Raw genomic sequence first — 15,197 nt, forward strand, 5'->3', positions numbered from 1 at the left:
ACTTCAGTCTTTAATCCTCTAATTTAGGATTTTTACAGATTCAGAGTTCAAACAGTGGTTCTGCAGACCATTGAATGACAAAGACTTTTGGAAAGCAGTGTTGAACACATCAGACCAGTAACTGTGTTTCGATGTAGAGTGTCTGCATGAGGTCTGTTTATGTTTGTTAAATGCCAGAATGCTGTCTGCTACGCAGTGAGGATGAGACACACATTAAATTTCTTACATAGCTGGGTGTGGATGACTGACAACCAAGGGGGTGGCTGTATAAAGCCCAGACGGGAGCGTGTATAAAGCGTCTTTCTCTGATGTTGTTCTGAATGTTCTATATCTGCCATTTGGAAGTCGGAACTTTGTGAGTAATAACAGGCAAAGGGTCTTAAAATTCAACTGTTTGTTGTATAAAGATTGCTTGATCATTTGAGATGGTCAGGCACATGACAACCTAGTTCTGCAAAGAGCCCACCATAGGAATGGCTAAGTGATGTTACCTCAAGATTGCAAGAAAATGCAGTCTGTTGCATGCTTTTTCATTGAACCAATTTTATAATAACTTCAAAACAAATAAACAACAAAAACAACAACAAAAAAACCTAAATGCAATGTAACTGATATTAAAGCAAAGTCTCTTTCAAGGAAAGTCTGTTCACACTGCCACATTTTCAATGCCTCTGGGCAACTATTTCGGACATTCAAAACAAAGTCCATACTATCTACCTGAATGGGGGAATCCTGAAATCTCAAAAACTGGTTGCCAAATTGAGATTTAAATAACACGTTTTAAACCAGGATACAAAATTTGGCATATACCTCTCCCATATATATTGTTTCTTATGATCAAATAGTTAAAAAAAAAAAACTTATATTTCAGGCTGGTCAGCATATGCAGTCCTAAGCGCGTCTCTCATATATATAGCCAGAGAGAGAGAGGGAGAGAGAGAGAGAGAGAGAGAGAGAGAGAGAGAGAGAGAGAGAGAGAGAGAGAGAGAAATTATGTCGTGGACCTTTTGAGTGAAATATATTCTGAAGAATGCAAACAGCAAGAATGGCTTCTAATTTGATAGTATTTATTGTGCTCACAGTAGATGATTCCTTATAAGGATGAAAATCACACTGACAATAATCTGTAACAGGTTCTATAAAACAAAGACAAATTACCAAAATTAACATTGCTGGAGTTTTCATTTTATTATTATTATTATTATTGTTTTAAACAAACATCTAAGCCACATAAACATGTTGTTCATAATTTATGAAGTTTTTCGAGGAAACTCTTACCTTTGCCTAAAAATAACTTTGCGCTTTTAAGCTGTTTTAATAAGCGAGGATGTTTTATTTATTTATTTATTTTTATAAAAAGATTTATCGCTCTTAATAATACAAACTTATATAAGCATAGTGTCTATTTAAAGACCGTAATATTGCCAAAAAATAAATAAAAAAATAAATGCATTCATCACGACCGTGTGTCTGTCTGGTTCCACGCGCGCTACCTGTGACAGTCCAGAACGTGCTTCTGTGTGCACGAGAGCGCGCTAGGGGTCCTAACGTTGTCAAACGTCATTTTCTTCGCTGTGTCCCATTGTTGCCTGAATCAAAAATGCTGACAGCAACTTTGATCTCTATATAGCTTTTAAAAAAACAATGACCTATAACTGTGACATGCTACTTTGTTGACGGTATTTCTTGGGAAGTATTATTCACCAAACGACCTAAAAATACTTTTATATTTGGTTCTATTTCCTTGCGGGTCCTTTAAGAGTATAGTAAACAGGTTTGGCAGGTGTATCGGAAGTGAAACACCGTCGCTTTTAACTTCTCTTACCTGCACCAGGTGAGACTGCATAAAAGTCAACTTTAAACTTCGAGAAGTCTCCGGTCCTGGCGTATAAAGATCGTTTTTTGATAGAAGTAAGTACTAGAGAAGGTTTTTTGATGTTTCCCTGTGATGAATCGGTAACTCCCATGTGTGATCAATACGCTTCATTTCTGTCTCTGTGCTGTGCTGAAAAAATAATCAAAACTTTTTTATTTATATTTTTGAGTATTTATTCACAGTTAGTGTAAATCTATGATATGGGGCTTGACTGACCCTTACAGGAACACTGAGAATAAAACATAAAATCAGTATATCTTTCTATTTGTAATATATATTTTGGGATAATTTATGAATACAGACTTAATCACTTGACACGAGTGTTTTCTTAATTATTGCACTAAACATAAACTTTGTTTTTATGACGATTTTATTTAGGTAAGTCAAAGTAGATGACGTAAATACCTGCTACTTGACGTGCACTTGACTTCGCGTCACTGCTGTCACACGTGATAATACAGACTGCGGTCTTGATTGACAAAAGCAATTAATTCAACCCCTATGGGGAAAATAGATGTACTATCTCCAGCTTGAAACAGACAACTTGTTATGATTTGGAGTGTCCCTTCGATTTGTTGAATGTGTTTAAAGCTATAATTATAAACGAATTATCACTAAACGTTAAGTTGTACTTTTGTTGGAAACGGTTCAAGGTGTCCATCATACTTATTGCCATTTTTGGAATCTATTTACTGACATATCATTTTATAACCATACCATTTGCATTCCTCTTGACCTTTGTATCTGTTTTGTCCCCTTTTATAAGAAAAACACTGATGTCAGTCATTTATTTAAAAAAAGCACCGAATGGATATTCTCAAACCTTGCTGATTAAGTTGTTTGTCTGAAGTGTTAATGCAGCATCCACTGTAAATGTCAGTGACAAAAGATGTTTGCACTCTCTCTTTCTGGATCGATGCTGCATCCGTGATTGTTCATTATCTCCTCCAACTACAAATTAAGACATAATTGCACTGTACCAGGTATTTGCATTTTACATGCTTTATTTTGCTATGTTAATCAGATATTGACTAATTATTTGCGTAAGCAGTAATTATTTGTACAGTAGTAATCACAGAAATCGTATTCTCATTGTTATGTTTAATATTTATTAGTTCAACCCCCTTGTATGACAGCTCAGGTTTTACAGGCATGAGGAACTAGGGAGAAAACAATATCCTCCATTATTACTTGGGGACAGTAATAAGCCTGCCCCCCCAAAAGTTTTTTTGCTACGTTCCTTGTCAGATCTGCGGGGCGATTACTCAGACAACTTTCACATTGCAAAGTTGACAGTATGCATTGTTCTTCTAAACTCTTAAGAAAATTGTTCATCAGTAAGAGAGAGCTGCTTCAACTCTGCATATCCCCATCCAGATGTTCTCAGGTCGCAAATTTAAGTGCTGTTCTTGCTTTGTTACTGTCTCTGTTTGAATTCAGTTTATAATGGTACAATCTGTTTTTTTTTTTAGTGGATTCTCATACTAGACATGAATCAGAAAAAGATCCAAGGCTCACATTATTAAGTGCCAGCTGACATTAGGGTTGGAAATAGTGCTTCAGTTGTTCTTAAAGGGTTAATTCACCAAAAAATGAAAATGAAGCCATAAATTACTCACCCTGACGTCATCCTAGGTGTATATTACTTTCTTCTTTCAGATGAATTTCAGTTGGAGATTAAAGTGATTATTATGTTTTATGTTTTGAATATAGATATTTTTCTTACAAAAATGTATCGATTCACTACAGAAGGCGTGGGAGACACTTGTTTTTAATGGATGCGCTTTTTATTAAACTTCTCATGAGTCGATGCAGATCAACTCCTGATGAGTGGCACCAAACAACTTGAATGATCAAAGACCATTTTTAAAATAATTCTGACTGGATTCGTATGAAAGAAGAAAGTCATATAAACCCAGGATGACTTCAAGGTCAGTAATTTATGGGTTAATTTAGATTTTTGGGTGAACTAACCCTTTAAGCAGTGGTGGACACAAACCATGTTTATACTTCCTCAAAATAAAACTGCTTTGAATGTATTTTGTATATATTTGTGTTAGTTGTAGGGCTAAGACAAAAAGGATGATTTTCTAACCTGAGCCCAGTGTGACATGGTTTCGGTCCAGCTGATAAAACTCTTTTGCCCTTTCAGTTGAGTTGCCCATTTTGGGGCAGTACTACATTAAATCTTGTACTGTAGATACATTTTTATGCCTTGAAAATTTTAAATATTTTTTTTTTCTTCTCTCTCTCTCTCTGATGGCTGTTGCAAGTTCTGTTGACTAAAAACGACTTTTGATAGACTTGAATATATCATTAATATGCCATCATTTTTCACCAAAAGTATCTTCATGAGTTCAACTAGCTATAATCTCCATCTTGTTGCATATTTTCTTTTTGTAGAGGAAAAAATGATTTTAGTAAAAACATTTAAAATACATAATATAGATACATTTTAGACGTTACATATACTTAAAAGGATATCATTAAACAAACTATTGGTTTATGGTTGAGATGGCTTATTGTCTATGTTTTGTTTCGGTTTGTTTGTTGGACACTTGATCCCTTAAAGCACCATTACCTTGTTCAGTGCGTACTAATCCACTTTAAAACCACGTCATGAGATCAGGTTAGATTTATGACTCAGACAGACATTCTTTCGTGAGGTGATTTGGCAGAATAGCTGATGGATGAAATGCTCTTTGACATAAGTTGCTTACGTAGAAGTCTCTAGGTATCTCCCAGTTTGAAAGCATGTAAAGTTTTATGTACGTTGACGGTGGTTTGGGAGAGTAATTGTTCTAACGCATTACATCAAGAGCTATATGATAAATGGGAGAAGAATTCACACCGCACAGCTGTTTAAAACTAGAAATCACGGGAGTGAAAGAGAGTCATAGAGGTGTTACCAGCCACAGCCTGGCATTTACTGCTACATTGTACATTTGAATGAGAGATTATTATTACCCAACTGCACTTTGTGTAAATTGAGAAAGTTTGATGCAAGTTCTAGGCTGTGCTTCAGGTCTTACAAAGTTCAGTACTCCAATTCACTTTGAATATTTCTTTTAAAAAATCTCATGTCCCATTATGTGCAGTTCTTTTGAAGCGAGAGTAGTGTTTATGCTTCTTAAAATAAATAATGGTTTGTAGGCGCTTTAAAAAAACAGAACATGACCTTGGTCCTGTTTTTTACTTTGGAAATAATCTGTAGCAACTGTGAATGAGTTCTTTGTTAGTCATCTGCTTTTTCATGTGATGTCCTGATCTTGGGGTAGTTTTTATGTGAAGGCAAGAATCTGTATTACTTTTGCTCAAGACTTAGGGTTAGGAACTTGAACATACTGTAACCTTATATTAAACTGTGCCGTGTAACTCATCCTGCAGCTTCATGATAGGGATATGAATGAGCCATAATTATGGATTTGTGACCCTTTTTGAACCATAACTTTTTTAAGTTACGGTTCCAAATGGGGTTTTGCAGTGAAGCCATGGAAGAACCATTATTTGGTACCCCAAACAGTTCTTAAAAGAACAATTTTTTTGTTTGTTTGTTTGTTTGTTTAAAGAACATTTTGAAAAATGTTTCCAATATTTCATTTTCCAGTATAAAGAAACTTTTAATGGAACATTTAACATCCATGCTTCATCTTCTATTCATAGATTCCAATAAAGAACCATTATTTTTTAAGTTTAGTGACCCTTATGTAAAAGTAGTACTGTATTTGTAGCGGAAAAGGTTTTTGAATATTTCTGAAGTAACCTTAAGTGATTAATTTATAGTTGTTCATAATTAACATTTTTACTATTTCAAGAATGTGTTCCTGTAGCTCAATTGGTAGAGCATTGGGGGTTCGATTCCCCGGGAACACATGATAGGTAAAAATTGATAGCCTGAATGCACTGTAAGTCGCTTTGGATAAAAGCATCTGCTAAATGCATACATTTTAATTTAAGAATGCTAAGTTGCAACAGCTCTTGTTAACTGGTTACATTCTACCTACTTTGCAGCTATACTCATTACTTATGATTGGTTATTGAGTTGACAAAAGTCAAAGTCACTTTAAAAATGTCTTGAAAAGTGTTAGCTGGACAGAATGGCCTAATCAGTGGCAGTTCTGGTGTTATTGTATTAAAATATTGAAGCAGGTCATAGGAGAATAGTTTTGTTGATGTGACTAGTTTTGAAAGAATTTTCCAACTGGAAAGACTGCGTTGAAAGTGACACTTTGCAAGCACCTCCCTGAGTAGACCACAGAAAGTATGCACCTGCCAAAAGCAGCTCTCATCTGTACCAGAAGGGTGCTTGATCATCCCAAGATATCCAGTGATTCATCCTTGAAAAATTAGTTTGCAGAACGTGCTGCACCTGTGTCACAAAATGAAGGTGTGTGGTGGTATTTAAAAGGAATGTTTTTTTGTAGTATAAATCAATGAAGTGACAAGACACTCAGTTTTTATACAGATCTAAATACTTTAAAAATGCCATGCATGCAGTGACCTGAATTACATCCCCTTTTAGATGAACATGCTTGTAAGTTTCAAGCTTGTGTTTCATTTTTATATAAATATATATTTTTGGCATAGATCAAAAAAAGTCTTGCAGTTTGTCATATTAAAATGGAGGGCCTTTATAACAGAGGGACAGGTCATTGTGTTGGTTTCATATCTAGTTTGTCAACTTGAACAACAAGTGGTTAAATATAGCCTTTAAATCATTTTGACATTTGAAATGTATTGCAGGTTCAAAGTAACTTAGATACCACAAGAGAATTGTTTTAGCATAGTAGAATTTAAAGCATTCAGGAAGATGCAAATCATCAGACAAATTTGGTCTAATAGTCATTTGATGTTTCAGATTGTTGGAATGTGATGAAGAATGTTTCTTCTGATGTTTCTTTTACAGTGAATAACCCTATTCCTGCTAACCTAAAGTCTGAGGCCAAGAAGGCCGCCAAGATCCTCAGAGAGTTCACAGAAATCTCCAACAGAATGGGCCCTGACAAACTTATTCCAGGTAACTGTGGTCTCTACTCTCATAAAGACATAAGAATAAATTCAGTTAATTGATTTCAAATGATTCCTCTTTTGAATCCGTCTAATCGTCAGAAAAAAATGGGATAAGTATCATATTCTTACCTTTTATTTCTTCTTGGAAAACCATAAAAGCACTGAGATTCATTAAAGAGTCACTTTTGATTTAAATAATTTATGATGAATACAAAATTTTCATTTTAGGGAACTTTAATGTGTTAATTTTTTACATTTAATTATTAAATAAACAACAAATTAATTTGATTAATTGCTGCTTCTTTCCCATTATGAAAATTCAATCATTTTGTCTGTCATCAGAACAATTCAAACAGCAGCAGAATTAATTGAATGCCTTACAAGATCATTTCATTTGATTTTTTTTTAATTGATTGTTTGTAGTTGATGTATTAATTGTTATGTATTAATTGTCTACTCAGTATGGTAGGAATAATATAAATGTATATTTTTTCTTATTAACACAAAAAATTGGACCCAAAAGTATTTGGACCCTTACAGTAAGTAACACTTAGAAATGTCAATGCATTTAATAAGAATATATCAAACCAAGAGGCATCTGCACACAAATGATTCTAGACCACAGCCATTTTTACAAAAACTTAACCAAGTCAGTTCCCCCAAAGTATCCATCCATGTAGTTCATCACATTAACTATGGGCATGCTCTTTATTTTTAATATGTGTCTGTTGCTTTATAATTTAAAATATTTTTTATGAAAGAGTGTTGTGCCAAAAAATAAATGCCACTTTGATACACTGATATCTCTATGCATTGACATTTTTATTTGTGTGTCAATATACTTGCTGGGGCCACAGTTTCTCATGCTTTAGGAGCGTAGACTAATCCTGGTGCAGTAATTGCACCCATGCCAGACATGTAAGGTTTATTATAGTAACGGCTGAAAGTTAGCATTTCTGTTGACTGATGTCATCTGTGTGCATGACTAGCAGTCTTTCTGTACAGTAAGTCCATTGCCAAGTATCTGTTCATGCATGTCTTCAGAAAGTGTTATGAATGCAACTCACTCAGTGACTTCACCATATCTGTGCAACCTGTGCAAAAACACAATGAACCAATCAACCCTGCCTACCTGTTTCATCTTGCAATTGCAGAATGATTTATTATCTTTTGTTCATATTTCAGCCCTTGTATTTAGGTGCAGAATAGTTGTGCATGCACAAGTCCAGTGGTAGAATGTCATATTCATTTATCTCTCTCTTTTCCACCACTGACACCAGCTCATGTCATTGCCAAGGCTGAAGGACTGGCCATCCTGTCAGTCTTCAAAGCGGGTTTCATGATCACTGCGAGGGGCGGCAGTGGGATCGTGATCGCAAGACTCTCTGATGGAAGTACGTGTGATTTATTGATGTCCTTTTTGACAGATTTATCCTCAGTGTAGAATATATGTATATTTGTTTGGTGAGATCAGGAGAGTTTGTGATTTATATTCTATATATGTTTAAAAGTTCATTCCTCATTTGTCTTCCTGTCTAAACCAAAACTATTACAGCAAAATAGACCAATTTGAGTAATGAGGGAGGTTTCATGGGATTGGAGTAATTGATTTCTGGCAGCTGCCTAAGCAACATTCAAAACTAAATAAACTAAACACTACTTAAGGTCATTTAGAGCTTAATTGACCATATATGTTATTGTTTCTTTTTTTTACACATTGAATTCGGACATTAAACCGAGCTAATAAAAATAAGTTTTTGAGGCCCTTAGCTTTTTTAGTAGTTTAATCATTATTTTTAAATGGGATGATATGGGATTCAAGGTTTGCCATTAGCCGGTTGGTAACAGGATTTTCTGTAGTACTTAAAAATCTAAACAAATTCCATAGTACGATATCCCAAACTAAAGATTTTATGTATAGTGTGACGTGATCTATTTTTCCTTTGCTGAAGGATGGTCTGCTCCTTCAGCCATTGGCATTGCTGGACTTGGTGGAGGATTTGAAATTGGCCTTGAGGTAAGTCATATGTCATAAAGTAAATTATGGTATACCAGGTATATATTGGGTTAATTACACTGAACAAAATTGTTAACGCAAAACTTGTTTTTGCCTCCATTTGTCATGAGCTGAACTCAAAGATCTAAGTCTTTTTCAACGTACACAAAAGGCCTGTTTCTCTCAAATATTGTTCCCAAATCTGTCTACATCTGTGTTAGTGAGCACTTGTTCTTTGCCGAGATAATCCATCCATCTCACAGGTGTGGCATATCAAGATGCTGATTAGACAGCATGATTATTGCACAGGTGTGCCTTAGGCTGGCCACAATAAAAGGCCACTCTAAAATTCTTATAATTCACTATAATTATTCTTCACTGTGTAAGTTATATACATCTATCCATATATCTGTATATATGGATATATGGATAGATGTATATTACATTTACATTACATTTATTCATTTAGCAGATGCTTTTATCCAAAGCGACTTACAGATGAAGAAAGTGGAAGCAATCAAAAACAACAAAAAGAGCAATGATATATAAGTGCTATAACAAGTCTCAGTTAGGTTAACACAATACACGTAGCATGGGATTTTAACTAATATAATAAATAAAAAGAAAACAGATAGAATAAAAAAAATAAAAGAATAGAGCAAGCTAGTTAGAGGTCTTTACACATACACACACACACACATACATATACAATTGCATAATAAATGAAAAGAAAATAGAATAGAATACAAAAAGATTAGAAAGGTAGTTAGATTTTTTTTAAGAATAGAATTAGAATAGTGTGTGTTAAAGTTAGAGGGTCAAATAAAGATGACCTTATACACTGTGTAAGTATATAACTTACACAGTTAAGAATAATTCATTTGCACAATATATTTCTTATTTATTGTAGTTTTTGTCCTATTGCTTATAATTAGTTTTTTGTTCTTATTTTATCACTGACTATTTATGTATTTCCAGTGAGCTTGAGTTTTTTTTTATTATTATTATTTTCTTGTATTAGTTTGATATTGACATTAGTGACAAGGATTATGAAAAATCTATGGTATCATATCTTAATTTGATTAAAAAAACCTTATTAAAAGAAAAAATATCTATATCAAGATACATATCGTTATCGTGATATAAGATTTTGGTCATATCGCCCACCCTTATTCAGCAACTTCGCACAGCCATTGAAGAGGAGTGGACCAACATTCCACAGGCCACAATCAACAACCTGATCAACTCTATGTGAAAGAGATGTGTTGCACTGCGTGAGGCAAATGGTGGTCACACCAGATACTGACTGGTTTTTAGACCCCCCCCCCCACCCCATACAGTAAAGCTGCACATTTCAGAGTGGCCTTTTATTGTGGCCAGCCTAAGGGACATGTGTGCAATAATCATGCTGTCTAATCAGCATCTTGATATGCCACACCTGTGAGGTGGATGGATTATCTCGGGAAAAGAGAAGTGCTCACGAACACAGATTTAGACAGATTTGTGAACAATATTTGAGAGAAATAGGCCTTTTGTGTACATAGATAGATTAAGATCTTTTGAGTTCAGCTCATGACAAATGGGGGCCAAAACAAGTATTGCGTTTATAATTTTGTTCAGTGTATGAGGTCTTTTTGTCAATTCCTCTTTGCTTTTTTTTTTTGGTATTTCTTTGATAGTTTTTTTTTTTTTTTTGATTATCGAAAGATAATGAATGATCATCTTATGACATCTAAAATGTAAGTGTTTACACGTTTTATAGGCTTAACCCTAGGTAAGGTAAATGTAGATTTTTTTTTCATATTCCAGTCTCAAATATCTTGTGCTGAGTCAAGTGTTCAAGAACAGTTATGCAACAGGCTTATCCATGTATCAGATTAACATTCTGGACCACACTATGCTATATGCCTATGGATTACTTACTGTATGCAGACATATATGTGACCCTGGACCACAAAACCAGTCTTAAGTCGCTGGGGTATATTTTTAGCAATAGCCAAAAAAAAAACATTGTATGGGTCAAAATTGTTGATTTTTCTTTTGTCAAAAATCTTAAGATCTTAAGTAAAGATCATGTTCCATGAAGATCTTTTGTAAATTTCCTACTGTAAATATATCAAAACTATATTTTTGATTTGTAATATGCAATGCTAAGAATTCATTTATACAACTTCAAAGGCGATTTTCTCTGTATTTTGAATATTTGTTTTATTTGTATTTTTATTAAATTTTTTACACCCTCAGATTGTAAAACATGTACACATAAGGCATGTGCTTCATCAGGGTATAATTTATAAATTACTTTCTCAATGTCATGCAAAAAAAAAGTTCATGCATAGATAAGAACATCAAGACATTGAAATATTTGCCCATGTTTATCTTACATGGTGTTTTGCAAAAGCATGACAATAATCAATTGTTCATCATGACCTTTTTCCTAAATCAGAAGTCAGCCTTTTGTCTGGAGCTGTTTGTATCTCAAGTGCTGGCTTCATCATTTTCCAGTGCATAAAGTTGATCCTCCTATCTCTGGCACAGGAAATCAATTCGCTTGTGTCCAGCGAGGTCATTTGTCAACATCAGGCAGAAGTTGAAAATTTTTTTTCTTGACCTTGGGTTGCAGCTCATATGAGTCATTTGTGTACTGAGCGCCTGTGCATCTTGACAGTCTTGATTAATTTCTGGAGTAGCCTTCAGGCACAGTGGTTAGCTCTGCGGTGTCTGTCTCTCAGTAAGTAGCAACACACCTGATAAGTAGCAAGGGAGTACAGGAAATATAGATTTTATCTTCAGGCATTAAAACCAGAGCATGCCTGAAACCGGTCCAAATCTTTCGACACCAACCAGCATTTAAAAATCATAAAAACTGTTGCTAAATATAGTGCTACTTTTTAATGTATTGATGGTGACAGATGGACAATAGTTGGCAGGGTGCTTATCAGAGTTATGTATAGCTATACTGTGCATGAAGGACAGACTTGACTAATAACTAACTAACAAAAAAAATGAAAAATGTAAACAAAAAAAACCTGATCTGATTTTGTAAATAGTGAGAAATTATGAAAAGGGTGGTGTCAGTTTTAATACTTGAATAAGCAGTTCAAGTCTGACAACTGGCATATAATATAATACACACACACACACACATACACACATTTTAGGCAAAATTTAAGCAAATCCTGTAAGTATAAAACCCTAATTAAATTAAATTATTATAATAATTTCATTTATATTTAGGTGAAGGAACATAAGTGATGCCCAACTTCTAATAACAATAATATATATATATATATATATATATATATATATATATATATATATATATATATATATATATATATATATATATAATATTATTATTATTATTATTATTATTATTATTATTATTATATATTTTTTTTAATGAAATAATTAATGAATTAAATGCAATCATATTTCTTTAAAATTAAAAATGTATTTTAAATTTAAAAGTGTAATATACATTTTTTTTAATTGAAAATTTAATTTAAATGTGGTTTTATTAACAAAGTTCGGGAGAAGCACGATCAGATAATCATCCAATTTGGTACAGGTGCATCTCGTTTAGCTAATCATCTTATAGCACGCACGCGTATATATATCCAGTCTTCCTACCTCCTGTCCCACGACAGTTTTTCGGCATCCACTCGTCCGCCAGATGTCGGAACTCGAACTCTTCCCTTCAGACAATGAGCTAGAAGCTCCCCAGCAAGCCACCGGCTCTAAAGCAGCTTCCTCTGCTGACCCCATGGCACCTCCTTCTCAACCGGGATGCAGCGCCGAGCCCGAGGCCTCAGCGCGTGGGCGAAGACGAAATAGGCCGGATACGCACACACCTCGAAGTCTCCGTTCACCTCCACCATCGAGACAGCCAATCCAATCACCATCAACATCACATGCATCGGCTTCACCATCCATCCCACCCATTGGAAAATGGACCGTCGCAGGATTAAGACAAGCGCTGTCAAATTCAGATGTCAGGTTTTCTCGCAACATGAGCAAAGCTCAACTCTTTGAGCTTTATAGCACACTGGGAAATAATCCACCTACCTCCAAAAAGGTAACCAAAGCCCACAGGTCTAAACAACGTGTCACACAAATGTCATCTTCTTCCAGCTCAAGTTCCGGCTCCCCCCAAGCGTCAGGACATAGCAGATCATCAGCAGGTCGGGGCCACGCCCCAAATTCGGCCGCTCCTCCCATCGCACTGCCTCCCTCTTCACAACCTATCTCTGCAGCTCCTTCAGCTGCCTCGCCGCATGCAACAGTGCCTACTGGCGCGAATTTCCAACCTCCACTGCTTTCTACTTTACCTTCGGCTGCAAAGACTAGCGCGAGGCTGCCTCCGCTAGCCGCTCAAGCTCAGCCTCCTTACTTTTACCCCTCCACTTTTTCTTTTCCCCACCAATGGCCAGCAGCCCCAGTTGCAGACACCCAAGCTGGGAATCCTCAGCTAGCAACACAAGCAGGCTGGCCTCCTTCCTCCTTTCCATCTTCCTCTCCTTACGGGCTTCCCCAAGCACCGGGGTTCAATCCATGCGTGAGGATGCCTCCGCAAACGGGTGCAACCCCTCCCTCATTTCCGCCTTTCTCCTTCTATCCTTTTCCCTACGGGCCGACCCCAGCTCCAGGGGATAATCCGTGCGTGAGGATGCCTCCGCAAACGGTTATGGCCCCTCCTCATCTTCCTTCCAACTCCTCTACCCAAGCTAAACCGCAGTATACTCTATTCACAGCGACCCCTCTACATACTCCACCTAATGCCGCCGCTATGGAACCACCCCCCGTGCCTAGTTCCATCAAATCACAGATTCTCGCAGGTGCGGATGTTGATCTCTCCTCTCTTCTCTCTCTGCTCCCTCCGGCTGATTCCTACCGACAAATAGATTGCGGAGATTTCTCAGTAACTTTAAAAAATTCGACTCCCAGTTCATCCCGCCCCCTTTCTTTTTCCGAATTCACGATCGCATTTAGCCGCTATACGGAGGTAATCTGCTCTGCTTTTCCCTATAGACGGCGCGAGCTCAATGACTATCTGGCTATAGTCGCGGAACTCGCGCTGTCTTATGGCGGAACCCATTTTTATACTTACCACAAGCTATTTTCAGCCAAATGTGCAGTACGCGTAGCCCAGTGGAATCAATGCCCCTATTGGGGCGCCCTGGATGCTGATCTTCACAGCCGCGTATTTTTTAGCTGTCGCAACATATCATGCGCAGTCTGCAGGTCAGTTGCTCACTCGACCATCTCATGCCCTCAAATCAATCCAGCTATTATTCCTTAATAAATAAATAAATAAATACAGTATTATAAAATATGTTATATAGATATAAATAAATAAATAATTATAAAAAAAAAAAAAAAAAAAAAAAAAAAAATTAATCGAGTTACAAAATGTGTTTTTGCTTAATTATACTGATGTGCGCATGCACAGTAAATCCGATGGGTAGGATAAAATGTCAGGACCCCGGACCTTTATTTAGTCGGGTTGACGTACCTTTTCAGTTCTGTGTATGTGATGTGACGCTAGTTTTACTTAAAGTCAAATGCTCATGAACTGACTGTCAGAGCAGTTCTGGAGATGTTGTTCATGTGTTCAAGTCCTTATTTAGTGAGACAGCAGACGCAGAAATTACCGTGAGCGTAATGTGCGCTTCAGTGCGTGTGTGAAAAAGGAAGTCAAGCTCCTGCACCATTCATTAACAGAGACGCACAGAACATGCAGGATTTACATTTAAACACTGTTCCGTCTTAATATTTAGAGCTATTAATTCGTGAATCGGATGTAAGTGCAATTACTTATTTTGATTAATTCATTCAAAAAAAAAAAAAAAAAAAAAACTATTCCTCCTTAAATCATGTTGTGTACTTGATTAATAGAAGCCTCTCAGTTATCGTTTCTTCGGCCAAAGTAAGGGCCCTCCAGCCATCGTTACAATCTCCTTGCCTATTTCAGCATCGGACAGGGCTCTCCCTTCCGGTGCAGCTGGGCAGTGGCTCCCTTCGGTCGCAGTGTGAGCCTTTCATCTGTCATTGAGTTGCGCTGCGCGCTCAGCGGCAGATGGGGGTATCCCTCCCGGTGCAGCAGAGCCACAGGCCCCCTTCGGTCGTTGTGACAGCCCTCCATCCGATGCATCAAATTAAGCCGCTTATACAGTCGCAAGGGGGACTCTCCCTTCCGGTGCAGCAGAGCCGCAGCTCCCTTCGGACGCAGCGAGAGTCCCTCCATCAGTCGCGTTTTCTTGCCTACTCCGTATCGGACGGGGCTCCCCTACCGGTGCAGCAGACCCACGGCTC

General features: G+C 36.6%; 1 protein-coding gene across 5 annotated transcripts in view; it reads left to right on the forward strand.

The window, feature by feature from the left end:
- The first annotated feature begins 1,557 nt into the window (after positions 1 to 1,557).
- LOC128031695 (SH3 domain-containing YSC84-like protein 1) overlaps positions 1,558 to 15,197 on the forward strand; it is a 36,162-nt gene continuing 22,522 nt past the window's right edge. For 2 of the 5 annotated variants that reach the window (XM_052620048.1, XM_052620046.1), the window contains exons 1-4: positions 1,558 to 1,911; positions 6,783 to 6,893; positions 8,167 to 8,280; positions 8,839 to 8,903. In XM_052620048.1, coding sequence (XP_052476008.1) covers position 1,911; positions 6,783 to 6,893; positions 8,167 to 8,280; positions 8,839 to 8,903 — 291 coding nt within the window. In that variant the 5' untranslated portion in view covers positions 1,558 to 1,910. The remainder of the gene's footprint in view (positions 1,912 to 6,782; positions 6,894 to 8,166; positions 8,281 to 8,838; positions 8,904 to 15,197) is intronic. The other 3 variants (XM_052620043.1, XM_052620044.1, XM_052620045.1) reach the window with 2 other exon arrangements.

The sequence above is a fragment of the Carassius gibelio genome, chromosome A17, assembly GCF_023724105.1.
Source record: "Carassius gibelio isolate Cgi1373 ecotype wild population from Czech Republic chromosome A17, carGib1.2-hapl.c, whole genome shotgun sequence".
In the NCBI taxonomy this organism is placed as follows: Eukaryota; Metazoa; Chordata; class Actinopteri; order Cypriniformes; family Cyprinidae; genus Carassius; species Carassius gibelio.